Raw genomic sequence first — 26,247 nt, forward strand, 5'->3', positions numbered from 1 at the left:
CAGAGGCCTCTATTCCCATTGTGGTCTCACCTCAACCATTTCTCTCTCGCTGTTCTTCTTCCATTTCTCTCTCTCTCTGTCTCTCTCTCTCTCTCTCTCTCTCTCTCTCTCTCTCTCTCTCTCTCTCTCTCTCTCTCTCTCTCTCTCTGTCTCTCTCTCTGTCTCTCTCTCTGTCTCTCTCTCTGTCTCTGTCTCTCTCTCTGTCTCTCTCTCTGTCTCTCTCTCTCTGTCTCTCTCTCTCTGTCTCTCTCTCTCTGTCTCTCTCTCTCTGTCTCTCTCTCTGTCTCTCTCTCTGTCTCTCTCTCTGTCTCTCTCTCTGTCTCTCTCTCTCTGTCTCTCTCTCTCTGTCTCTCTCTCTCTGTCTCTCTCTCTGTCTCTCTCTCTGTCTCTGTCTCTGTCTCTCTCTCTGTCTCTGTCTCTGTCTCTCTCTCTGTCTCTCTCTCTGTCTCTCTCTCTGTCTCTCTCTCTCTCTCTCTCTGTCTCTCTCTCTATCTCTCTCTGTCTCTCTCTCTGTCTCTCTGTAGGTTCAGTCGCGGTGTGGCAGCAAAGAGAACATCCTGAGAGCTAGTAAGTTATTTGATCGAGAATTTTCTGTGTGTGTTGGTGATTATTTTTCTAATAAAACTCGGGGGGAAAACTAGTCGTCCTCACAAAAGTTGAGTGAAAGATTAGAGCCTTACCCTTATAGCTCTTGGCTTTTCTTACTAGCACTGACTTTGGTGATAGCTGCTTTATTGAAGAGTAGTTTTACTTAGAAATACATCACAGTCATAGTATGTGTGATGGTGAAAGACGACTATCCTCCCCATTACACTCTTTTCACCATTCTCCCGTCTCTGTCCATCAGGTCACAGTGCAGTGGACATCACCAAGGTGGCTCGCCGGCACCGCATGTCTCCCTTCCCCCTCACCTCCATGGATAAGGCCTTCATCACTGTACTGGAGATGACCCCTGTGCTCGGCACTGAGATCATCAACTACAGAGGTGGGTCGGACGGACTGACTGACTGACAGTGGGACGGACGGATGGACGAACAGACCAACAAAGACCAGTTGGAAAATTGACGGCCGGACAGACTAAAACAGAAATGGACGGACCGACGGAGAGACAGACCGACGGACCGACGGAGAGACGGACCGACGGACCGACGGAGAGACGGACCGACGGAGAGACGGACCGACGGAGAGACGGACCGACGGACCGACGGAGAGACGGACCGACGGACCGACGGAGAGACGGACCGACGGAGAGACGGACCGACGGAGAGACGGACCGACGGAGAGACGTACAGAAAGCTCATTCATGCCCGTGTCACCGGACATGCCTTTCTTTCGATCCCTAACATCAGCCATAATGCTCAGTCTTCACTACTGTCTGTAGATGATCTGTATGGCTGTTGACGCCATACTGCTCACTCAGTCTTCACTACTGTCTGTAGATGTTCTGTATGGCTGTTGACGCCATACCCTCTCTATACCTGACCTTCTGTCTGTAGATGATCTGTATGGCTGTTGACCCCATACCCTCTCTATACCCCTGACCTTCTGTCTGTAGATGATCTGTATGGCTGTTGACCCCATACCCTCTCTATACCCCTGACCTTCTGTCTGTAGATGATCTGTATGGCTGTTGACCTCATACCCTCTCTATACCCCTGACCTTCTGTCTGTAGATGATCTGTATGGCTGTTGACCCCATACCCTCTCTATACCCCTGACCTTCTGTCTGTAGATGATCTGTATGGCTGTTGACCCCATACCCTCTCTATACCCCTGACCTTCTGTCTGTAGATGATCTGTATGGCTGTTGACCCCATACCCTCTCTATACCCCTGACCCTCTGTCTGTAGATGTTCTGTATGGCTGTTGACGCCATACTGCTCACTCAGTCTTCACTACTGTCTGTAGATGATCTGTATGGCTGTTGACCCCATACCCTCTCTATACCCCTGACCCTCTGTCTGTAGATGTTCTGTATGGCTGTTGACGCCATACTGCTCACTCAGTCTTCACTACTGTCTGTAGATGTTCTGTATGGCTGTTGACCCCATACCCTCTCTATACCTGACCTTCTGTCTGTAGATGATCTGTATGGCTGTTGACCCCATACCCTCTCTATACCCCTGACCCTCTGTCTGTAGATGTTCTGTATGGCTGTTGACGCCATACTGCTCACTCAGTGTCTTCACTACTGTCTGTAGATGTTCTGTATGGCTGTTGACTCCATACCCTCTCTATACCCCTGACCTTCTGTCTGTAGATGTTCTGTATAGCTGTTGACGCCATACCCTCTCTATACCCCTGACCCTCTGTCTGTAGATGTTCTGTATGGCTGTTGACGCCATACCCTCTCTATACCCCTGACCCTCTGTCTGTAGATGTTCTGTATGGCTGTTGATGCCATACCCTCTCTATACCCCTGACCCTCTGTCTGTAGATGTTCTGTATGGCTGTTGACGCCATACCCTCTCTATACCCCTGACCCTCTGTCTGTAGTTCACTTTACCTATTGTCTGTATTACTGTCTGTCTGTGTCATATGTGTGTTGAGCCCATGATGTTTCTGTTCCTACAGCTGTTCCACCTGACCCAGATGCTCTCCATTCCACCCTGTCTATCGGTCTGTCTGAGTCCCCGCCTACCTGCCTGTTCTCATCTTTCAATGGCTTGATTGTTGATTGATTGATTGTTTTGCAAGCCAATAAACAGCACATACCTCTTGACTGTTGCATACCACTCCCTAACCATCCAGACCTTTGGCCAAGGGTATGTCGTTCTGTCCTTGAGCCGTTCTTGTCTATTAATGTTCTGTATTATGTCATGGTTCATGTTTTGTGTGGGACCCCAGGAAGAGTAGCTGCGGCTTTCGCAACAGCTCACGGGGATCCTAATGAAATACCAAGGAAGTACATTGATGGTCCAGGTTGTGACTTCACATAGGTCAACTTTAGGTGCTTAGGCTGCTCGTTTACACCAAGTAACCTGGGGTTTTCAAAGACACACTTGACAGTACATTTTACACCATGAATAGAGCTGGGGAAACTAGCTTCTGGTAGAATTGACCCATGGCTCTCTAGAATACGGAGCATGGTCACCCATACATAACAAGAGTCCATAGTATACACAAGTCCAGAATGAAAACCGGGTCCGTATTTTATTTCTGTCTCCATCCATCGTCTTGTTTTCTCTACCAACACTTAACTGAGTGTCCGGTGCATGTTGAATGACTCATGGCCTCAGTCACCTTGCTGCCTGCAGTGTGTTGCTGATTGGTATATTTATGGCTTCTGTGTGTGTCTATGGGAAGGGGTGTGCAGTGCTATATATTGGGGGTGGTTGGGATAATGTAGCACGTGTGTGAGCAACAACGACGGCCCCTAACCTGCGTGGCCCCCGGCAGGCCATGGTGGAGCAGACCCCATTTAAGCCCATTTGGCCCCTAAAGTGGGGCGGACTGGGGGAAAAAAAACACCTTACTTTATCTGCGCCACAGCCATCACAGGAGGAGCGCCAAAGCAGGAGAGGAGAGCTGTGGCTGGGGGCCCGGGGGCCAATCATGCTAATGTCGCCTCCTCCCTGGTGCCCTGGCATTACACAGGTCAGTGATGTCATCGGTGACGTCATGCCTCCCTCCTCACCACCAACCACCACCCAACTGAAAAGAAGATGAAAAAAAAGAAATGACACCACCCCCACTTCCCAGACCATGGCAGACAGGGTTCCGGTTGGGGGTCTGTGGGCGACATGACGACGACAACACCCTCCTCTCTCTTCACTGGGTCATTTCACCTCCTGACCACTAGGGGGCAATATAGGGGCTAGGCCGGGCCATAGGCTGCTACTTGTGCTGATGTTGCGGTTGCTTCTGAATCTGTTGCATGATCTGGCTGCTTGCAAAACCCACCCACTATCCTCCTCCTCATGTTACATTAGTATTGTACATTTATGGAGGACCTTTCACCACGATGGCCTGAGCAGTTGGGTTCAGTACCCACGCCGTGTTAGAATAACTCGGGAGGAGTTTGTAATGTATGTCAAAAATATATATATGTAAATGCACGAGTGGGCGAGTTTTACTCTGCCATACCTACTGCCCTCTGCCAGCACAGCGAAGGTCAAATGTGAGGGCTCAAGAGTTCATCCACCCCCTGCCAGTTGTGACTGGCATCTATGTGGGTAGAAGAGATGCCCACTACCCACCCAGGCAGCACATAGACACACAGGGTTGAACACTGGGGAAACAAAACACCCCACAGCTCAGACAAAACGTCTCAGAACAACCATGTTCTTTGTGCTTGTTAAGTTTTTTTTGCAGGGCGTCCTGCTCCATTGATTTCACTTGTTCTCTGCTCCAAGCCTGAATAATAGATTTTGTATATGTTAGAGATGTTTCCGTTTCTCTCCTTTCTCTATCTTTCCTCTCTTTCTTACCCCCTCTCTCTTCTTTCTGTCGGCCATGAGAGCAGTGAGTGACCCAATTCTGGGAGCGCTTCCTGTGTTGTCATTTCCCATCTCCCATCATCTGCATATGCAACAGCCGCTGGGCACAAGTTTGTCGTCCACCACGGGACGGGGGAGGCACCCAACCAATCAGGCTCGAGCGAGTAAGGCCTAGAGCGAGGCACACTGCAGACAGTGGGACAGGAAGGAACACACACTCTTTGTGACGTTAACGCACAGAGCGTCAGGGGAATCACAAAGCCAGTGCATGACCCCGTCACTAACGTAACCCAAGAACACATTCAGGAAGGTGATGACACAAGAAGTCCCTGAACTCCCAGAACAAAAGGGCTCGAGCGAGCGATAAGTTCACCTCACCAATCAACAGTGGTTGTAGGTCGCCTGAGGGGGGGGGTCTAAGCAGTTTGAATCCCACCCACTGTCCAAAAAGAAAGGAGGACCAAGGCACTCTTCACCCACTGTCCTTTGAACAGTCTCTCCTCCCAACTGTCCCGTCTCTGAAAGAAAACAGTACGTGTAGAGGCCCGACGGTGTGAGATAAAGTTGAGCATCACTCACACCGTGAGTTAGTGCATCGACGGGCCATAGGCTCTCTGAGACCAACCCAAAGTAAATATGGGCAATGGTGTAACGGCTGCGCCAGGAAAAACGGTTCATAAATCTTTGAAATGGCCTGTTGACTCTCTCCGATGGCAGTAAGTAAGGGCTCAGGGTACTTTTACAAAGTGCTGTTTTCTCTTGTTGGTTAATATAATGATGAAAGGAACACCTAAGAGATTGATGGGCCCGGAGTGATGGAGATTGGATATTTAAACTAAATTCAGGAGGTGGAGGCTGTGCCGGTGTTGTAAGAATCACTGTTGGTGTTTTGGTAGTAAAGCTATCACAGGTGTACAAACACACACACACCAGGCATCAGGAATGTCTGTCTGTCCTGTTATGAGGAAATAAAGTGTGGTGGAAATATTTTATGGTATCTGTCTTTGTTTGTTGCTCCTGTTGTGGTGTGTAATGCATCAGGTTGCAGTTTTTCTGTTCTAATAGAGAGCATATGTTTCTATTTTTTGAGGGCCCCTTGTGTCTGTCTACCTGTGTGTGTGTGTGTGTGTGTGTGTGTGTGTGTGTGTGTGTGTGTGTGTGTGTATTTCTGCTGTGTGTGTAGTTGAGTTCTGTCTTGCGTTCCATGGGGAGTTGTGCGATTGTTATTAACCAGCTTCATTTTGGTTGTCTTGTCAGCCAGCTTGACGGAGGCGAGGCGAGTGTGTCGTGGCGCTCCGTTCGCTGTGTATTCGTCTGTTTCCATAGATACCTCCGTATCCATCTGTTTGATCACGTTATAAAAGACATGTTCTATATTTAGCTGCTCATCAGATGTGGTATTTTAGAACAGTAAGTCTCCTCTAATCATCCTTCAATAGAGGAGAAGCCCGCTTGCGCTCTCTCTTTCGCTCTTTCTCACATCTCTCTTTTGCGCTCTCTCTATTTCTTTCTCGCTCTCGCTCTCGCTATTTCTCTCTCTCTCGCTATTTCTCTCTCTCTCGCTATTTCTCTCTCTCGCTATTTCTCTCTCTCTCTCTCTCTCGTTATTTTTCTCTCTCTCTCGTTATTTCTCTCTCTCTCGTTATTTCTCTCTCTCTCGCCATTTCTCTCTCTCTCTCTCGCTATTTCTCTCTCTCTCTCGCTATTTCTCTCTCTCTTGCTATTTCTCTCTCTCTCTCGCATCTCTCTTTTGCGCTCTCTCTATTTCTTTCTCTCGCTCTCTCTCTCTCGCTATTTCTCTCTCTCACGCTCTCTCTCTCTCTCGCTATTTCTCTCTCTCTCTCTCTCGCTATTTCTCTCTCTCTCTCTCTCGCTATTTCTCTCTCTCTCTCTCGTTATTTCTCTCTCTCTCGTTATTTCTCTCTCTCTTGCCATTTCTCTCTCGCTATTTCTCTCTCTCTCTCGCATCTCTCGTTTGCGCTCTCTCTATTTCTTGCTCTCGCTCTTTGTCTCTCTCGCTATTTCTCTCTCTCTCACGCTCTCTCTCGTTATTTCTCTCTCTCTCTCTCGTTATTTCTCTCTCTTGCCATTTCTCTCTCGCTATTTCTCTCTCTCTCTCGCATCTCTCTTTTGCGCTCTCTCTTTCTTGCTCTCGCTCTTTGTCTCTCTCGCTATTTCTCTCTCTCTCTCGCTATTTCTCTCTCTCTCTCGCATCTCTCTTTTGCGCTCTCTCTATTTCTTGCTCTCGCTCTTTGTCTCTCTCGCTATTTCTCTCTCTCTCTGTATTTCTCTATTTCTTGCTATTTCTTGCTATTTCTCTTTTATGTGCTGAGAGTGAGCTCTCCGCTCTCTCCACGGAGGAGAGTGTGCGCGTGTGTGGCTGTAATTCGTAGCTCCGCTGCGTCAGCGTTAGCTAGCGTCACAGTGTAACACTTGGCTCCCCCAGCCTTCTCTTTCCCTCTCTCTCACACACACGCGCACGCTCGCGCACACACACATCTAGCAAGGTTTTCATGTGATGTAGGCTTATCTGTGTGTCTCGATTTTAGTTTTTCTTCACAACACCTACTCAACACTCTGTCTTGTCCTACCAGCATCTGTCTCTGTGCTGTTGTCAACAGGTTGTGTGGCAGCATGGTTATATGTGTTCTCTGGCCCATCCTCACTGCACTGCATACACACACACAAGCATTAACCAGAACATAGAGGGACACAGCCTACCCCGCCAGCATGCATATCACACTTTGTGTACTCTCCTCCAATTGATGTGTGAAATGACAAACTTGTTTCTCTTCTCTCTCTTTCCCATCCTACCTTTTCTCCTATTTCCACTCCACTGCACTTTGCTCTACTGTTGTAGATGGGATGGGTCGAGTCTTGGCGCAGGACGTTTACGCCAAAGACAACCTGCCTCCGTTCCCTGCGTCAGTCAAAGATGGCTACGCCGTGCGAGGTGAGACGCCAGGACGAGTGGGTGTACAGTGCAGTAGTTTGAGAGATTGCAAACCATTTAACGCTAGACTTTAATGCTTGTTTTTGTGTCTTTTTGACCATTGCACCGTTTTCAGCTATTTATGTCTCATAGTTCTCTCGCTCTCTCTCTCTCTCTCTCTCTCTCTCTCTCTCTCTCTCTCTCTCTCTCTCTCTCTCTCTCTCTCTCTCTCTCTCTCTCTCTCTCTCTCTCTCTCTCTCTCTCTCTCTCTCTCTCTCTCTCTCTCTCTCTCTCTCTCTCTCTCTCTCTCTCTCTCTCTCTCTCTCTCTCTCTCTCTCTCTCTCTCTCTCTCTCTCTCTCTCTCTCTCTCTCTCTCTCTCTCTCTCTCTCTCTCTCTCTCTCTCTCTCTCTCTCTCTCTCTCTCTCTCTCTCTTTTTCTCTTTTCTTCTTTCTTCCTTCCTCTCAGCGGCTGATGGTCCTGGAGATCGCTTCATTATTGGAGAGTCACAGGCAGGACAGCAGGTGAGGTCCTTTACAGTTTGTGAGCCCTGATATTCTGGAGTGTTGCTTTGAGAACATACTATAACAGGAGCTCTCTTGCCTTTTCCTACCTCTGTGTGAGTCTGTGTATTTCCATGGGCTGTCCTGCAGCGTGGAGTTCCACAGGTCACTGGCTCAGCTGTGATTACAAGACTCCACAGAGACAGACCATGTCCTCTCTCTACCTCTACACAGAGTTATATCGGGCTCTACTCTACACACAGACCCTGTCTCTGCAACGCTCCGCTCGGCTTTCTTACAATTGTCACACGGCCTCCATTATGGAGCCTCGTGTTCAAGAGTTACTCAAGTGCGTCTTGTGAAAAATGGCGTACAGTCGATTAGATTTTTCCCAATTGAAATGTTAACACTACTCCATGCCGGCAGTTATAATGCATAATTATGCCGCTATAATGCCTTAAAATTCTAGTCATAAGCATGTTTAACACCTTTTTATAATGTCCAATTTGTGTGTGTCCCTATAGCCCACGCACACGGTGATGCCGGGTCAGGTGATGAGGGTGACAACGGGGGCTCCTATCCCCTGTGGGGCGGATGCTGTGGTGCAGGTGGAGGACACTGAACTGCTCCGAGAGTCTGAGGACGTGAGTCGACTTCCTGTCCCAATCTGAAATTTGTCACAACGAGCTTTACTGGAATACACTGTACAATAACATCCTCTCTCTTTCTCAACTCACTCCCCGTTTCCCTCAACACTCTCGTCTGTCTCCTGTACCTCTCCACAAACTGACAGCTTTTCTATATTGTACATACACTTACTCGTCTGCCACAATCCTCTTCGTTACAATATACTGTATTTTCTTCACTAAACCTGTATGTCGTTGCAGGGCACAGAAGAGCTGGAGGTGCGGATCTTGGTACAGGCACGCCCTGGACAGGACATCAGGTGAGCGAGAAGTTTTGGGTTGTACCAATCAGGATTGGTGGGGTCATTTCCATTTAAATCCAGTCAATTCAGGAAGTAAACTGAAATTCCAATTTTCCTTAATGCTGTTCTGTATCAGTACTATACCACACAGCCACACTCAGACATACCTGAGTGCCAGCCCTCTGTCTCCCCTCCCTCCAGACCTATAGGTCATGATATAAAGCGTGGGGAGTGTGTCCTGTCCAAGGGAACCCACATGGGCCCCTCTGAGATTGGCCTGCTGGCCACCGTAGGAGTCACTGAGGTGGAAGTGCAAAAGTTCCCCGTGGTGGCTGTCATGTCCACTGGCAACGAGGTGAGCTCGCATGCATGCACACACGTTTTTGCCTTCTCTCATGGTGTCTTTAATACCTGGGTTTGAGGTTAGAGAGGCGGGTATGACGGCAACCGATTTCTGGGTGGAATCCCAGGTCTGATGGGAAGATCTTGCAGGATGTGAGATGGTTTCCGATAGACAATGGATAATAAAGTTGTGTGTGTGTGTGTGTGTGTGTGTGTGTAGCTGTTGAACCCAGAGGATGACCTGCACCCAGGGAAGATCCGGGACAGTAACAGATCTACACTGCTGGCCACCATTCAGGAGCACGGATATCCTACCATCAACCTGGGCATCGTCGGAGACAAGTCAGTGAACATAACCCTCAATAACTATAGGCTTGTCTACCCTCCTAGAAAACATTGGGCCGGTTTCCATGGACACACATTACTCCTCATCCAGGACTAAATCTGTGTCTGCAGAACTGTAGATAGATAGATATATATACAATCAGAAAGATAGGAGGGTCTAAACTATGACCGTTCCCCTACAGCCCAGACGACCTCCTCAATGCCCTGAACGAGGGTATTAGCCGTGCTGATGTCATCATCACCTCAGGGGGCGTGTCCATGGGAGAGAAGGTAAGATCCAAACAAAATGAAATGTTAATTAAAAATAAATAAAAAAGAGCGAGAGAGAGAGAAGGGGATGAGAGGTGGGGCAGCGAGAGGTCACTGTGTGTTTGTGAGAGTGAAATAAATTCCGTTGTGGCTAGATAGTAGGGGCTGGAACTCATTTTGGAATTCGCCACAACAGTTTGTTTTCTATGTTGAACCTCGCGTACTGTCCAACTCATGCACTCTGCTGCCATCTGTTGTTCTGACCCAGCTGTTACTCCTTAGTGATGAACCTGCTGGTTAGGCTGACCTTTTGTATGTTTACTGCTTAGCTGAGTTCTCTGCTTCCCTCTTTGGGTTTTCTGCTCCAATTACTTCTGTGATTGGATCACACATTTTACACCTCACCATCTGTCAGAGACCGGCAGACATGTTAGAGATGCACAAAGTTTCCATTCGATGTTCAACCTCTCGCCCATGTATTCTTTGCGATATCAGAATCGACTCAGGGGAACTTTATCGGGCATGAAATACACTGTACATACAATATAATATCATAGAATGTATCTCTTTGTGTTTCAGGACTACTTGAAGCAGGTGCTGGACATTGACCTCCATGCCCAGATCCACTTTGGACGGGTCTTTATGAAGCCAGGGTGAGACGAGATGGGGATTTTTTGTACAAAATTTAAATAGAAAATACATTTTGGTACCAAAGTTTATGCCTTCTTAATTCATGAAGTGAGGCTGGTTTAGAAGAGATGGATAGTCAGTCATGAAGGTCTCACTGAGTTTGTCTTCTCTCCTCTTTAGTCTTCCCACCACGTTCGCCACTGTAGACATTGACGGGGCACGGAAACTGATATTTGCTCTACCAGGTACTTCATACTGAGATCTGCATGTCATGTGTACCGTGCGTGTGTGCAGTATTTTGTGTTTTGTTTTTTCGTGTGGTATAAATGTCGTTGTTGAGTCTCAGGACTGGCAGGGGACCGCTTGGTCTTGACTGAGATCTCAGGCACTCGTCTGTGTCTCTGCTCTGAGTCCAAAACTCCACCATTTACCAACCAAATATGTTTCCTTGAGGGGGAAACATGTTATATTAATGCAGCAGCATGCCCTCAGACAGAGGTAATGTTCCTCTTTAATCACACTCCCCGTTCAGTTTCCACAGCATCCTGGAACCCTTCCAACCCACAGCAGCCATTTCTTTTTTTCCTCTCCGATTTGACCATTTTCATTTTAGTAAATGAGTTGTAATTAGTATTAGAACTATGTTTGCGTGAGGGAATGTCTGTGTTTGTATTTTTATATCAGCCCTCCAAAACCGTGCTCCTGTGTTTTTATCTCAGACCCACACAGCCCAAAAAACTCAAACCACGGCCAGCCCTGACCCCCATCCAACCAGACCTGAAATTTGACCCACCCAACCAACCAAAGTGCCCTACCTCCTCTCTTACTCAAGCCTGCTGACAACAGCCTCTTGTCCCTCTACTTTCCTAGCATTTGACCTGGCCCCTCCACACCTCTTCAAAGGACCCAGCCCTGGACCCCTTAGTCCCTTGCCCAGGCCCCCTGCTTCTGCCCGTCCTATTGCCAACCTGCCCCAGCCCCCCTGCCTTGTCTCTGCCCGTCCTACATATGACCGGAGGGCTAGTCTGTGGCTGTGGTGACCGCCACTCTTTTTATATTCCCCCTTTAAGGTAATTTCACCTTCAGAGACACAGGCGCCATTCGCATCGACCCTGTGCCCGACAGTGAGGCAAGCAGGGTGCCCGTGCCACCGCCCCCGCGCGGAAGTAGGTGCTACCAACCTGGTCGACCATACTGTACCGTTCAGTGTGCTGCTCTCTACCTGAAAGCAAGCTTACTTCAACTGAGCTCAGAAAACGGAATTTAAACTGAAAATGGGAAATGTGTTTTTTCTTTAAGAGTGCTTAACTGAAACTCGACCCAACTCAAATGATATGGGCTTCAAATTTTAATTTTTTTTTTTTAAAAGCTAACTTTTTATCAGGCCAAATGGATAAATTTTATTTTTGTCTCCCAGACTTTGGGCATGTTTGGGGCATTTTTGTCTGTTTTTTATTGGTGATTAAACTAAACAAGATCACTACACCTTTTAGTGAACCCAAACTTGAATCTTAACAAAAGATAAACTAAAGTTTATTTTTTCTTTACTTATGTGATTTTTCTGTTCTGTTTTCTGAGAGAGAAATATTGTTTTGTTTCTTTAACGTTTCTGTGGCGTTGCTGTTGGTTCTGTCGCTCCTCGTTTTGTTTCTCTGTGTGTCCCCGAGCCCCTGCCCCTGTGAGTATCTATCCCATGATTCCATGCTGTTGCTTGTTGTTGTAATTTGAGAGCGCCGCTCACCCTCTCCACCTGCTATTGCTACCCCTCACCTCTGCTTGTTGGTGTAAAGAAACAGCACTCACAAACTTGTCCCACTCTCCCCAAAGAGCTCTCACCCACCAGTCCCTCCTCTGTGAACACTTTCAAAGGCAGAAGCGTACATGTCTCACCTGTCTGCCTCCCCATCCCTCCAGCCCCAGCCCAGGTCCACAACCGCAGCCTGGGTCGTATACTGACAGGCCAGTGGGGTGAAGAAAACCACTGCCCTATGCACTGAGCCCTTGTCCTGTCCTACAGGGGCTACTAGCTGGAGCATGTCAACAACAACAACAATGCTCCTCAACCCCAACCCGTCCAAACCTTCCCAGGCCTATCCTGCCGTCTCCCTCCTCAGCCCTGAACAGTGGTAATGTCCCATCCTTGTCTCCCTCTCATCCTCAGCACCTCTCTCTCTGTTGGTCAGGTAACCCAGTGTCTGCTGTCGTCACCTGTAACCTCTTTGTCATTCCTGCTCTGAGGAAGATGCAGGGGATCCTGGACCCTCGACCCACCATCATCAAAGCCAGGGTAGGTTAACAGCACTGGCTGTTATGGAGGGTTTCTGGACACTAGGTCGTAAAATACAGGTTAAGACAGTGTCATAATTAAAGGCAGTACGTTAAAAATAAACACATTTATTGGAACAGCGCTGTTGCTGATTCTAAACCATTAACATTGAAAACGTGATTAACGGTCGATAAATTAAAGTAATAAAGTGGTTGTCGATCATTTGAAAAACATTTAAAGTGCATTCAGAAAGTATTCAGACCCCTTGACTTTTTCCACATTGTTACATTACAGCCTTATTCTAAAATGGATTAAATACTTTTTTTCTTTCATCAATCTACACACATTACCCCGTAATGACAAAGTGAAAACAGGTTTTTAGAAATGTTTGCAAATGTATTAAAAATAAAAACTGAAATACCTTATTTGCATAAGTATTCAGACCCTTTGCAATGAGACTCGAAATTGAGCTCAGGTACATCTCGTTTCCATTGATCATCCTTGAGACGTTTCTACAACTTGATTGGAGTCCACCTGTGGTAAATTAAATTGATTGGACATGATTTGGAATGGCACACACCTGTCTATATAAGATCCCACAGTTGACAGTGTATGTCAGAGCAAACCCAAGAAGACTCAAGGCTGTAAACGCTGCCAAAAGTGCTTCAATTTGTTGAAGCACTTTAGGCAGCGTTTACAGCCTTGAGTCTTCTTGGGTTTGCTCTGACATACACTGTCAACTGTGGGATCTTATATAGACAGGTGTGTACTGAGGAAAGGTTCTGAATACTTATGTAAATGTAATATTTCTTCTTTTTTGCAAACATTTCTATGAACATGTTTTGCTTTGTCATTATGGGGTATTGTGTGTAAATTGGTGGGGGGGGGAACGATTTAATCAATTTTAGAATAAGGCTGTAACGTAACAAAATGTGGGAAAAGTCAAGTGGTCTGAATACTTTCCACTATGCACTGTAAATGAATAGAATGGCAGTAAAACAGTTATCCTATGTGTTTGCTGAATAGTTAGCTGAAATTCACTACAATTGTTTCTATTGTTTACAATTGCTAACATTCACTTCCAGTCATTTTCACTGCGGCGCTAGTCCAATTAATGTATTTATTTTCTAACGCATCTGCATGGAATTATTACGTTGTCTTACGTTATTACGTTGTACTACCTAGTCTGGACACGGCTGAAATACAGGCACATAATGAAAAAGTGTGCCACCTTGCAGTCATGGTCCTTGGAGCCAGATATGCAGGTCCTTCGAGCTTGCTGCATAAGTTAGGGAGTTTGAGCGAGAGCTGGAGAGGGTTTTATACACACAGCAAATACGTTGGGGTTGAAAGTTGAGTGATGTCGTCATTTTGCGCCCTGCTCTCTCCTGTGTGTGTGCAAACAGCTTTCCTGCGATGTAAAGTTGGACCCTCGTCCAGAGTACCACCGCTGCATCCTGACATGGCACCACCAGGAGCCTCTGCCATGGGCACAGAGCACAGGTATTATCACATACTAAGTAAATACACAATAGTTTGTCCGCATGTGTTTGCATGGACAAATGGATAAGGGAAATGCTTATCCCAAAGTTTATCCGTGTCATTTTATTGACTCTGTCTCCCCACCCTCCTCTCCCCCTCCCCCACCCACCCTCCCCCCACCCTCCTCTCCCCCTCCTCCTCTCCCTCTCCCCCTCCTCCTCTCCCTCTCCCCCTCCTCCTCTCCCTCTCCCCACCCTCCTCTCCCCCTCTCTCTCCCCACCCTCCTCTCCCCCTCTCTCTCCCCACCCTCCTCTCCCCCTCTATCCCTTTCTTACCACCCTCTCCTTCTTTCTATCTCACTCTCTTTTTCTCACTCTTTCTCCCCTTCTACAGGAAATCAGATGAGTAGTCGACTGATGAGCATGAGAAGTGCCAACGGGCTGCTGATGTTGCCTCCTAAAACAGAGCAATACGTGGAGCTGCATAAAGGAGAGGTTGTGGATGTGATGGTCATAGGACGGCTATGATGATGTCATCTTACAGGGACAGATAGATAGACAGGAAGAGGAAGTGGTGCATGTCCACATATCATAACTATTCTGTAATATGTAACGGCACAGCTAGTTTTTATTGATTTGGATAATAAAGTTGATCAAGTACAATTAATCACGAACACAAAATAAATGAGTACATACATTGATCATGAAAATATTAATTTGAAAAGATCATTGTATTTCAAAGACAAAATGTAATACCTTTAAAAAGTGGAGGGAAAAAATATATAAAACATAAGAGAATTATTCTGTAATATATTATATTATTATTATAAGTATCATGATTATTATGATAATTATTAATATTATATTATCATATTAAGCAACTCTTGTTTCTCTTTCATCCTTGCGATTGCTTTGTGTGTTCAACCCTAGACCTTATAGATAGATAGCAGTAGCATTTCAATAGGAAGCTGTAGGTGCTTAACAGGATTAAAAAAGAAAGCCTATTTTCTTATCTCACAAAAAGGTTCAAAATACATCTTCTTTTTTACAATGAAAACCCTTTTGAGATTGTCAGAAGTCCCCCTTGGTCTATGTTCTGATTCTCCACCCTTCTCCTAAAGTGTGCACTTGCACACACCCAGACATTTAAATGCATGGGTTTGGTGTAGGCATTGGCTGGAGGTAGTTTCCACCATTGCTAAATCCATGCAAGAAAGAAAACAGGAAAAGAGTGAAGAATCAGGATGTAACCTTGGTGCTCTGGCTTGATAGGAGGAGTGCTTTCAGGGTCCTGAGGGTGCCTTTAGGTGACAGCTATCTTTACCTCCCTTTAGTATTCTTCTCTTCTATGCCACATTATATGGGCTTCATTATGCTTCATAATGGCTTCACACAGCTTTGCTTGTCGTTTATCTTGTGAGTCGTGTTTATGTGCGCAGTGCCAAAAGTGTCGGGCATCATGATGAGAACTGGGCCTGTATTTATAAAGTGGCTCTGAGTAGGAGTGCTGATCAAGGATCAGGGCCCGTATCCACAAAGCATCTCCGTGTAGAAGTCCTGATCTAGGATCTGTCCATATAATCTTATTCATGATGATCTGAAATACAAAACAGATCCTAGATCAGAACTCCTGCACTGGGATTCTAAGCATTTCGCCTCACCTGCTTTAACATCTGCTAATCTGTGTATGCGACAAATTAACTTTGATTTGATTTTTATTTTAGATGCTTTGTGGATGCAGGCCCAGTTCCCCCTGGTCTATATAATCTTATTAATTATGATATATAAAACTAAACTGATCCTAGATCTGCACTCCTACCCCTTTATGAATACATGCCTTAAAGGTGGAGGAAGGCAGCGGCCCCGCTTCGTCAGTCTAACCTCACCTGGTACTAAAGTCCCACCCAGAGATATGTATATCCTGGCTCTGGTCCCACCCTGTCCCCTGCCCTTCTACTCTACCAACACCCCGCTCTCCCCCACCCACACCCCTCCAGGACTGCTCACCTCACACACACTAGTACAGATAGGTGAGGGAACTGGGGTAGGGAGAGAACTTTATTTTATTTGTTTAATTTCAGAAGGAAGAAACAGCTTATTTAAAGTGCTGACTGCCTTTTTAACAACTATTAAAACAATGTACAGAAAAATAAATAAATAAAAGAGTGATATTGTACAGATATTATGGTGACCAGCACTCCTAAAGAAATTAATGAAGCAATGAGGAGATATTGAACTCTGTACTATAAAAATTCTGTAACAATATTGATGAAGCTGATGAAAAATAAAAAAATCCTTGATCATTATGTAAAACAATTAGTTCAGTCTCTTATTTATAAACGGACATGTCCTCTTGGATTTTTTTTTACTATTCTATGTTACGCTACATAGAGTACATAAAAGTATGTGTTTCTACAGCATTGGTCCTTAATTTGATTGCCCTGATTTCAGCAAAAAGCGTTGCAGAAAAACACTGCATTTTTTACATTTAATTTACCCTCTTACTTTATAGATGTAAAGTCATCTATCATTGGATAGATGACTGACTGTGAGCAACATTGACCAATCGCGAATATTGTGTCATGAATGTAACGTTACTTGTGGCGCTGTGGAGCAAATGGGATAGCCTTGACGTCTCAACCCTTGAGTTGGAAATGACTTCTAATAACGCAAGGCTACGGCGGGAGAGAGGGTTTCGACTGATATTGTGACACAAAGTTAGGAAAGTTGAGTCTTTCATCACTCAGTTGATACAAACCCCAATGGAGGAACATTGGACACCTCAATGAAGGATATATTTTTGAAAGCGTTACGGGTTAAAAGTGAGTAGTTCTCTTTCATTTCAAATGTATTTTGCTGGCATTGTTTGCAACAGGTTGCCAGGAAGCTAACGTTAGCTAGCATGCTAGCATTATCTAGCGCGAGCTTTTAAAGTTTATGCTACCTGATAAACTAGCATAATAGAGCATTTCACATCAGGTTGAACTAAAGCTGTTGATATTTCAACTGTGTGGGTTAACAACAAAATAGTCTATTTTCTTGCGTAAAATGATCACCGAAATGTCCATGTCGCTTTTCATCCGAACCCATGTCACAGCGGAAATTGTCGCTATGCCAGGCTAGTTGGCTTAGAAGCTAGCAGAGCGGACTAGTATCTAGCCCAACCCATAGAAATGTAATGATTCTAGCTATTTCTATGGCCCTACCTGTTGCGTGTGTGAAGTTTGGGTGCCTTCATTGATGCACTGTTTAAACAGGCATTTTGTTTACATCTTTTGAATAAGACAACGTTTTACATTGGAGTTCTGCTACTAGCTCGCAAGGTGGAATTCTACGTATGAAAAGGGCTCATGCGTCTCAGAATTCTGGTATTACAGCCTGGAGTCCGGACGCCAGGATTCGTGCCTTACAACCCAGTCACTACTGTATTATGTCTCAACGTTAGATTGAACCAGTTTACCAGTTCAGGACAGATGCATGATGTTGACAAAGGGGATGAGGAGTCTGTTTTTGACAGCAATGCAATACCGTCTGACCAGAGAGTCATCAATCTATCATCAAACTATCAGCACTGAAGTATGCTGTACCACTGAGGTTATGCCAGTATTGTGATAAATCGTTTCATTCAATGTTTGTCTGACCAAAGCGTCAGTGACTAATAAATGTATTTTCGGGACATTACAGTATTATATGTACAGGTCACACCGAAAAGCGACACACAATGAATGGTATCAATGAAGCCCACATCCAGGTACTGTAGTTTTCTACAACCTTATCAATCAGACAGTGTCCGCACTGGTCACTTTTTACCTACAGCCTGAGACTTTCTTGGCTAAAAAGAACAGTTCCAGTCTTATCAGTTTACTTAATCACGTGCCTCCAGTCAGCTGACAGTGTTATGCTATTCACAGTTAAGGCCAATTTTTTTTTAATTATTATTTTTAACATTTTCTTTAGGTGGTCTGCCTCCAATCACACATAAAATTGCCAGGAAGGACCCTACCCACCTTGCTTATCAACACCTTTGAAAGTGGTTGGTTTTCCCTGAAGTGTAGACTTTACCGTGAAATGCTTACTTACAAGCCCTTAACCAACCATGCAGTTCAAGAAGAACAACATATTTACCAAGTAGGCTAAAATAAAAAGGCTATAAACAGGGGGCACCGGTACAGAGTCAGTGTGCAGGGGTACAGGCTAGTTGAGGTAATCTGTACTTGTATTTTGAGGCAAAGTGACTATGCATAGGTAACAAACAGTGAGTAGCAGCTGTGTACAAAGAGGGGGAGGTCAATGTAAGTTGTCCGGTGGTGATTATTATGAATTGTTCAATAGGTTCTCAATTCTAAAATTCGCCTGTGCTATAATTTCTGATGATAAGCTATCGAATGCATAATAGCCAAGAGTGTTCCCTTTATTTTGACATGAAGGTATTCAGCTACCTGTATCTCTGAAACGTCCCCTCATTCATCAACAGCCGAGTGAGCCTAATCAAAATTGACTCCCAACTATTATGACTTCTGCTTTCTAATACACTTTCAGAATGAGTTAATAATAAACAATTATTTGCAAGAGGTTGGCCCTGAAGACACTTTACTCATAGTCTATCTAGCCTATAGCTTTTGAAAATGTTGTAAACATAACGGTTGTACATGGAGGAGCTCTTGCGACTTTCACAAATTCAGACCTTTAGGGACACATGCAAAGTGGTCATTCTGGTCAAACTATGCCCAGCAAGTCAGTCGAAAATGATGTTTGCTACTAGGACTTCTGCCAGGACTGGACTCCTTGGCTTATGGGCTACATTTGTAAATTAGACTTGCTGCTTGGATCTCTCTGACTCTGTATCGGTTTCAGTGATAGCCAGGGAGAGGGAAAATTAAAGTGCTAATGCTTCTCCCTGTCGAGTCATGTTACCTAGCTAGCAACGCTGATCTGAGGAACTTCCTGGAAGTGTGTCCAGTGTCCAGCCAGTCTCTCCTATGTAGCTGATGTAATGGCATCACCTTATAGGTACAGTAGATCTTCTGCGAACAAAGAGCTAGGCTGTATCATGTCTTTTTCTCTTGTCATTTATCCTACTTGTTTATTGTGTGAGGAAGCTCATAGCAGCCTACTTTCACATTTGATTTGAAACACACACAATAGCGAGGTGAGGACTGTTGAGCACGTCTGCAGTGATCAGGGCCTGCTCCGGGAGGGACTGGACCCAGGCCAGGAACACACAGTAACTCAGTGTTCTCTCTGACCTGTTTGTGTCCCCCAGGAATTCTCAATCTGTCGCTCACTCACTGTGAGGGGAATCACTGTCCCCCACCAGCCCCCGCCCCTGCTGTCCGCTGTTAATTTAGCCCCTGCGTGCTTTTACTGCTCTCCTCTATTCAGACCTCGCTTCAAGATGGTGCTGAAGACCCTTCAAGAATAGCATAGCACCCCCTAGAAAGATTTTATTACTATATGTACACAATATATTACAAGCACTCCTATGCAATGACCAAGCGACCCCAGGTTTGTTTCAGAATAACTTATTGTTCCCACTTACTGGCTAGAATTTAGAATCGGCTCTGTGACCTTTTCAACCAGGGGGGCATTTGTTTGTCCACTCACAGTCATGGTTGACTAGACAGAAGCTGTGTTTGAATACTCACACTAACTATACTATTTGTGACATAAATTGAGTATATAGTTAGGATTTTGTACTACATTTGCCAAAATACGACGTATACAAGCAGTGGACACTATTTCCATGCTTTTAGGGCCCATAATGTGATTAATCAGAAAATGGGCGTGGCTTCACCACGTTTTCAGATTTGAAGAAAATGGCGGAAAATATGCAGCCGAAGTCCGACGAGCTTATGCAAATTCATTGTTTTAACTAATGACAAATGTTGAGCAGTGTAATGACTTGTAATGAAAAAAAAATGTGCGTTGGCTATCCTTATGAACCACATAGACACCTACTGCTGTAATTATATGCTATGTTAGCTAGCTATCTAACATAAGTTGGCTACTAAGGGTGTGTTTTAAATTCAATCTGCGTTATCAATTTGTCCGCTCTAAATTCGGAGCGCACACTGGACGCTCTTGAGGAGTAGAGTTGAACTGAACGTTCTGACCTCAGTCAAGCACTCAAGCTAACTGGCTAGCTTTGCTAGCTACTTCCATACACAAATGAGAGAACACCTCACTCTGACTGTTTTACTTACCATAGCAGAGCTGGTTAGGCTGTTTTCATGTCATCCAAAGCATTGACTAACTGCTACTGGCAATATAATTAAGCATTTTTGCCGAGGTTTACTGACATCCGCCATATTAAACGGGTGCTGAGTTCGTAAATTCGGCGGTTATTCAGCGCTCTGGCACACTGAGTGCTCTAAAATCTGATTAGATAGCCAGAGTGAATTTAGGAACACAACCTAATAATCAAGTCGTGCTTCGCTAAGTGGTATAGTCGTCGTGTGTTCTTAATGGACATTGTTAATGAAGTCATATGGTTTCTAGCTAGTCATTTGTTATACTAGCAAGAAGTTGCATAGCAACAGCATCAACTTCTGGTAGACAGGCGAAGGGCTATTACGCTCAAGTGAAAAGAGACGGTTCATTTACAGTATCCTAAAATGAACTCCTAGTATGTAATATATATATATATACTCATTAAGTATGTAGTATACAGCATGTTAGTATTGGTATTTGAACACAGCTAATCTAGAGTGTTCTATTTATCTAAGTAAGAATGCTTTGTTGCAACTAGAGATCGACTGATTAATCGGAATGGCCGATTTAATTAGGGCCGATTTTCAAGTTTTCATAACAATTGGAAATAGTTTTTTGGGACAACGATTTTGCATAGTTTTTAAAAATGTACACTCCTTTATTTAACTAGGCAAGTCCGTTAAGAACACATTCTTATTTTCAATGATGGCCTAGGAACGGTGTGTTAACTGCCTCGTTCACGGGCAGAACTACAGATTTTTACCTTGTCAGCTCGGGGGATTCAATCTTGCAACCTTACAGTTAACTAGTCCAACTCTCTAACCACCTGATTACATTGCACTCCACGAGGAGACTGACTGTTACGCGAATGCAGTAAGCCAAGGTAAGTTGCTAGCTAGCATTAAATTGATCTTATAAAAAACAATCAATCAATCATAATCACTTGTTATAACTACACATGGTTGATGATATTACTAGTTTATCTTGCGTGTTCTGCGTTGCATATAATCAATGCGGTGCGTATCGTTGCTACAATGTGTACCTAACCATAAACATCAATGCCTTTCTTAAAATCAATACACAAGTATATATGTTTAAACCTGCATATTTAGCTAAAAGAAGTCCAGGTTAGCAGGTAATATTAACCAGGTGAAATTGTATTATTTCCATTCCGTTCACTGCACGCTGACTAAGTGTATATGCAACAGTTTGGGCTGTTTTACGTAATTATGACATAATATTGAAGGTTGTGCAATGTAACTGGAATATTTAGACTTATGGATGCCACCCGTTAGATAAGAATAAACGTCTTGTTTTCGAGATGATCGTTTCCAGATTCGGACATAATGACCTACGACTCGTATTTCTGTGTGTTATCATGTTATAACTAAGTCTATGATTTGATAGAGCAGTCTGACTGAGCGATGGTAGGCACCAGCAGGCTCGTAAGCATTCATTCAAACAGCACTTTCCTGCGTTTGCCAGCAGCTGTCTATGACTTCAAGCCTATCAACTCCCGAGATTAGGCTGTTGTAACCGATGTGAAATGGCTAGCTAGCTAGTGGGGTGCGCGCTAATAGCGTTTCGTCACTCGCTCTGAGACGTGGAGTGGTTGTTCCCCTTGCTCTGCATGGGTACCGCTGCTTCGAGGGTGGCTGTTGTCGTTGTGTTCCTGGTTCGAGCCCAGGTAGGAGCGAGGAGAGGGATGGAATCGTTACTGTTACACTGGCAATACTAAAGTGCTTATAAGAACATCCAATAGTCAAAGGTACAGTGCCTTGCGAAAGTATTCGGCCCCCTTGAACTTTGCGACCTTTTGCCACATTTCAGGCTTCAAACATAAAGATATAAAACTGTATTTTTTTGTGAAGAATCAACAACAAGTGGGACACAATCATGAAGTGGAACGACAGTTGTTGGATATTGCAAACTTTTGTAACAAATCAAAAACTGAAAAATTGGGCGTGCAAAATGATTCAGCCCCTTTACTTTCAGTGCAGCAAACTCTCTCCAGAAGTTCAGTGAGGATCTCTGAATGATCCAATGTTGACCTAAATGACTAATGATGATAAATACAATCCACCTGTGTGTAATCAAGTCTCCGTATAAATGTACCTGCACTGTGATAGTCTCAGAGGTCCGTTAAAAGCGCAGAGAGCATCATGAAGAACAAGGAACACACCAGGCAGGTCCGAGATACTGTTGTGAAGAAGTTTAAAGCCGGATTTGGATACAAAAAGATTTCCCAAGCTTTAAACATCCCAAGGACCACTGTGCAAGCGATAATATTGAAATGGAAGGAGTATCAGACCACTGCAAATCTACCAAGACCTGGCCGTCCCTCTAAACTTTCAGCTCATACAAGGAGAAGACTGATCAGAGATGCAGCCAAGAGGCCCATGATCACTCTGGATGAACTGCAGAGATCTACAGCTGAGGTGGGAGACTCTGTCCATAGGACAACAATCAGTTGTATATTGCACAAATCTGGCCTTTATGGAAGAGTGGCAAGAAGAAAGCCATTTCTTAAAGATATCCATAAAAAGTGTTGTTTAAAGTTTGCCACAAGCCACCTGGGAGACACACCAAACATGTGGAAGAAGGTGCTCTGGTCAGATGAAACCAAAATTGAACTTTTTGGCAACAATGCAAAACATTATGTTTGGCATAAAAGCAACACAGCTCATCACCCTGAACACACCATCCCCACTGTCAAACATGGTGGTGGCAGCATCATGGTTTGGGCCTGCTTTTCTTCAGCAGGGACAGGGAAGATGGTTAAAATTGATGGGAAGATGGATGGAGCCAAATACAGGACCATTCTGGAAGACCTGATGGAGTCTGCAAAAGACCTGAGACTGGGACGGAGATCTGTCTTCCAACAAGACAATGATCCAAAACATAAAGCAAAATCTACAATGGAATGGTTCAAAAATAAACATATCCAGGTGTTAGAATGGTCAAGTCAAAGTCCAGACCTGAATCCAATCGAGAATCTGTGGAAAGAACTGAAAACTGCTGTTCACAAATGCTCTCCATCCAACCGCAAATGATCTCTCGATGTGCAAAACTGATAGAGACATACCCCAAGCGACTTACAGCTGTAATTGCAGCAAAAGGTGGCGCTACAAAGTATTAACTTAAGGGGGCTGAATAATTTTGCACGTCCAATTTTTCAGTTTCAACATTCCAATAAATGTCGTTCCACTTCATGATTGTGTCCCACTTGTTGTTGATTCTTCACAAAAAAATACAGCTTTATATCTTTATGTTTGAAGCCTGAAATGTGGCAAAAGGTCGCAAAGTTCAAGGGGGCCAAATACTTTCGCAAGGCACTGTATATGAAATACAAATGGTATAGAGAGAGAGTCCTATAATAACGACAACCTAAAACTTCTTACCTGGGAATATTGAAGACTCCTGTTAAAAGGAACCACCAGCTTTCATATGTTCTCATGTTCTGAGCAAGGAACTTAAACGTTAGCTTTCTTCCATGGCCCATATTGCACTTTTACTTCTCCAACACTTTGGTTTTGCATTATTTAAACCAAATTGAACATTTTTCATTATTTATTTGAGGCTAAATCGATATTATTGATGTATTATATAAAGTTAAAATAAGTGTTCATTCACTGTTGTTGTTGTTATTATCATTATTACAAATACTTTTTTTTTTTAAACAGCTGATTTAATCGGTATCTGCTGTTTTTGGTCCTCCAATAAACGGTATCAGCGTTAAAATCATAATCGGTCGACCTCTAGTTGCAACTGCCAGAATGTTGCCCTTAGGAAGAGTTTGATAGCTGATAAGTGTACTTCTGCAACATGTTATCAAAATGTTAGACTGTAAATGCCATGATCTTATATGGATTAAAGGTTTTTGTATTACCCCCTTTTATTTCTCTCCCCACCATCACACTTCCCTTCTCTCCGCCCCCTCTCTCTCTACCCCCTTCCTGGTACGAGGTGGTACGGTACATCACTCTCTTCCCCTTCCCTGAAATGTTCTATATTCCGTGTTGGAATGTGGAATGAGAGTTCTGGAGAAGATAACAATCCTGGTCTGTTTCTTCTCCACAGTGACGGGCTGAGAGGATAGGATACACTGGCCCACAGCTGAGGTGTAATGGGGACTTAGCATTCTCTGATTACATGGTATCAGAAAAAAGTTAATAGGCCTAGTTGATTTCTCTCCTTTTAATATGAGCCAAGAAGTGAGTATAAAAGCACCATTTGGGAATGCAAATATATTTAGCGGAATGTTAGGCTCTGCCCAGTGTTAATATGGGGTCTTGGCTCAGGGCAGTGGGCTGGAGGAGGGGATGCTTAGACTTCCATTCTTTACTGTAGTCTCAGAAGGCTCATCTAAAGTGAGCCAGGAAGACAGACACCACCCTTTAGGAGACTGATTGGGTAATGGCATGCTTCAGCTGCTGTTGTGAGGTGCTGTACAGCAGTGTGTGCAGTCACTTAGTCACTGCTGTGCCACTCCCAGGACGATCTGCTTCATGCCCACAGTATAGCAGGGGTGTATTCATTACACCGATTTTGTTGAAAAAAGTTTACTCTAAATCGAAAACATTTTGCAATGGAAACGGGAGTTTCTGTTGGACAAATTCAGGTAGGTCCCTCCCCGTTTTGTTCTGTTTGTGCTGTTTGCTTCCACTTGGTTCTTAACCGGTAAACGGTTTCCTTTGCAAGACACAATGAATACATCCCAGGTTTGTCCTGTAGCCTAGGTGTAGAGTCAACACCTACTTCAGGTCAGGACCCTGTGTGGCTGTCCTCACCTCACACACCACCACGATGTCACCAAATCTGATGTAGCCTAGAGAAGAAGTGGTATGTTTGGCTAGAAGATGGTGGTCAAATTGTTATTTGTTTAGGTGTGACGAGTGTCTCCTTCCTCAAGTATGTTTTTAAACTGTATGCAATACTAGCACTTATGTGAGCCGTACTGTCCTAAATGGTGATATGCGATTTAATGGTCAGAGGCTACCCACTATTTTAGCCTGTGTGTGCATACTGGTTAATGAGAGGGTGTGTGTTGTGTAAGGACTGAGTGCGTTTCACAGACCGCTGTGAGTGCCGGTGGGTCGAGATGACATCAGAGAGAGACACTCTATACTCATTGCTCTTGTTGACTCAGTCAGTTGGGGCCTGTAGATTTGTTCCTCCCACTCTCACTCTGCTTTGAACCAGAATGTAAAGTCACACCCACAGCCTAGGGCAACCTTGGGCTGGCTCACTGCACCTGCTGCTAGCTTCCCCCTAAAAACACCTGCACAGTACGTACACACACACACACACACCCTCGCACACACACACACTGCCCTTCCGCTCCTCCCTTACCTACAGGCAATGAACCTGTTCCAACTACCTTAACTGTCACATGCTAATCTATAAATCAGGTTTCCCCAACTGGCGGCCCGTGGGTGGTTTTATTTGGCACCCAAGTTCTCTGAGAAAAACAAGTCTTTAAAAAAAAAATATATATATCATTGTTGGATTTAAGACTGTAAAAACCCCAGTTATTTTAATTTTGGAAATCTGTTCCCAAGTATTCCTACACATAATAGAGACATGATCATATAGAAATGTAAACCAGGTTTGAAATTATCATGTTTTTGTCAAATTATTTTTGTTTGGGATTCTTGCAGTCAAATTGCGGTCTACAAAAGATTTGTAATTATGTTCCGACCCCCGACCATCCGCTCACGAGAAAATCGTACCACAGTTGAATATATTTGATGATCCCTGCTTTAAATGCTGCTGCTTGCTCTGGGGTTAGGCCAGGTAGCTGTAAAGCACTTAGTGATGTCTGCTGATGTATAAAGAGGTTTATAAAATACATTTCATTACATGTAATAAGCTGTTGAGGAAGGTAGCTTTTTCTGTAGTTTCCTGCAACCTCTACCGGGCCC

At 44.5% G+C, this 26,247-nt stretch overlaps 2 protein-coding genes across 27 annotated transcripts in view; both read left to right on the top strand.

Annotated features, from left to right (window-relative positions):
• LOC109894295 (gephyrin) overlaps positions 1-16,426 on the top strand; it is a 122,222-nt gene extending 105,796 nt beyond the window's left edge. For 7 of the 22 annotated variants that reach the window (XM_031828643.1, XM_031828646.1, XM_031828644.1 and 4 more), the window contains 16 exons: positions 525-567; positions 848-985; positions 2,575-2,619; positions 7,300-7,392; positions 7,838-7,893; positions 8,397-8,516; positions 8,760-8,818; positions 9,002-9,155; positions 9,363-9,484; positions 9,670-9,757; positions 10,316-10,389; positions 10,547-10,611; positions 11,437-11,532; positions 12,550-12,653; positions 14,039-14,135; positions 14,508-16,426. In XM_031828643.1, coding sequence (XP_031684503.1) covers positions 525-567; positions 848-985; positions 2,575-2,619; positions 7,300-7,392; positions 7,838-7,893; positions 8,397-8,516; positions 8,760-8,818; positions 9,002-9,155; positions 9,363-9,484; positions 9,670-9,757; positions 10,316-10,389; positions 10,547-10,611; positions 11,437-11,532; positions 12,550-12,653; positions 14,039-14,135; positions 14,508-14,641 — 1,488 coding nt within the window. In that variant the 3' untranslated portion in view covers positions 14,642-16,426. The remainder of the gene's footprint in view (positions 1-524; positions 568-847; positions 986-2,574; positions 2,620-7,299; positions 7,393-7,837; positions 7,894-8,396; positions 8,517-8,759; positions 8,819-9,001; positions 9,156-9,362; positions 9,485-9,669; positions 9,758-10,315; positions 10,390-10,546; positions 10,612-11,436; positions 11,533-12,549; positions 12,654-14,038; positions 14,136-14,507) is intronic. The other 15 variants (XM_031828651.1, XM_031828654.1, XM_031828661.1 and 12 more) reach the window with 3 other exon arrangements.
• Positions 16,427-16,751: 325 nt separating this feature from the next.
• The window catches only part of LOC109894296 (MAGUK p55 subfamily member 5-A-like), a 54,932-nt gene continuing 45,436 nt past the window's right edge, over positions 16,752-26,247 (top strand). For 4 of the 5 annotated variants that reach the window (XM_020487688.2, XM_020487687.2, XM_020487691.2 and 1 more), the window contains exon 1: positions 16,753-16,935. The gene's annotated coding sequence lies outside the window, so the exon portion shown is untranslated. Of the gene's footprint in view, positions 16,936-26,247 lie in introns of all 5 variants that reach the window. The other variant, XR_004210587.1, reaches the window with a different exon arrangement.

This window comes from Oncorhynchus kisutch, linkage group LG7, assembly GCF_002021735.2.
Source record: "Oncorhynchus kisutch isolate 150728-3 linkage group LG7, Okis_V2, whole genome shotgun sequence".
Taxonomy (NCBI): Eukaryota; Metazoa; Chordata; class Actinopteri; order Salmoniformes; family Salmonidae; genus Oncorhynchus; species Oncorhynchus kisutch.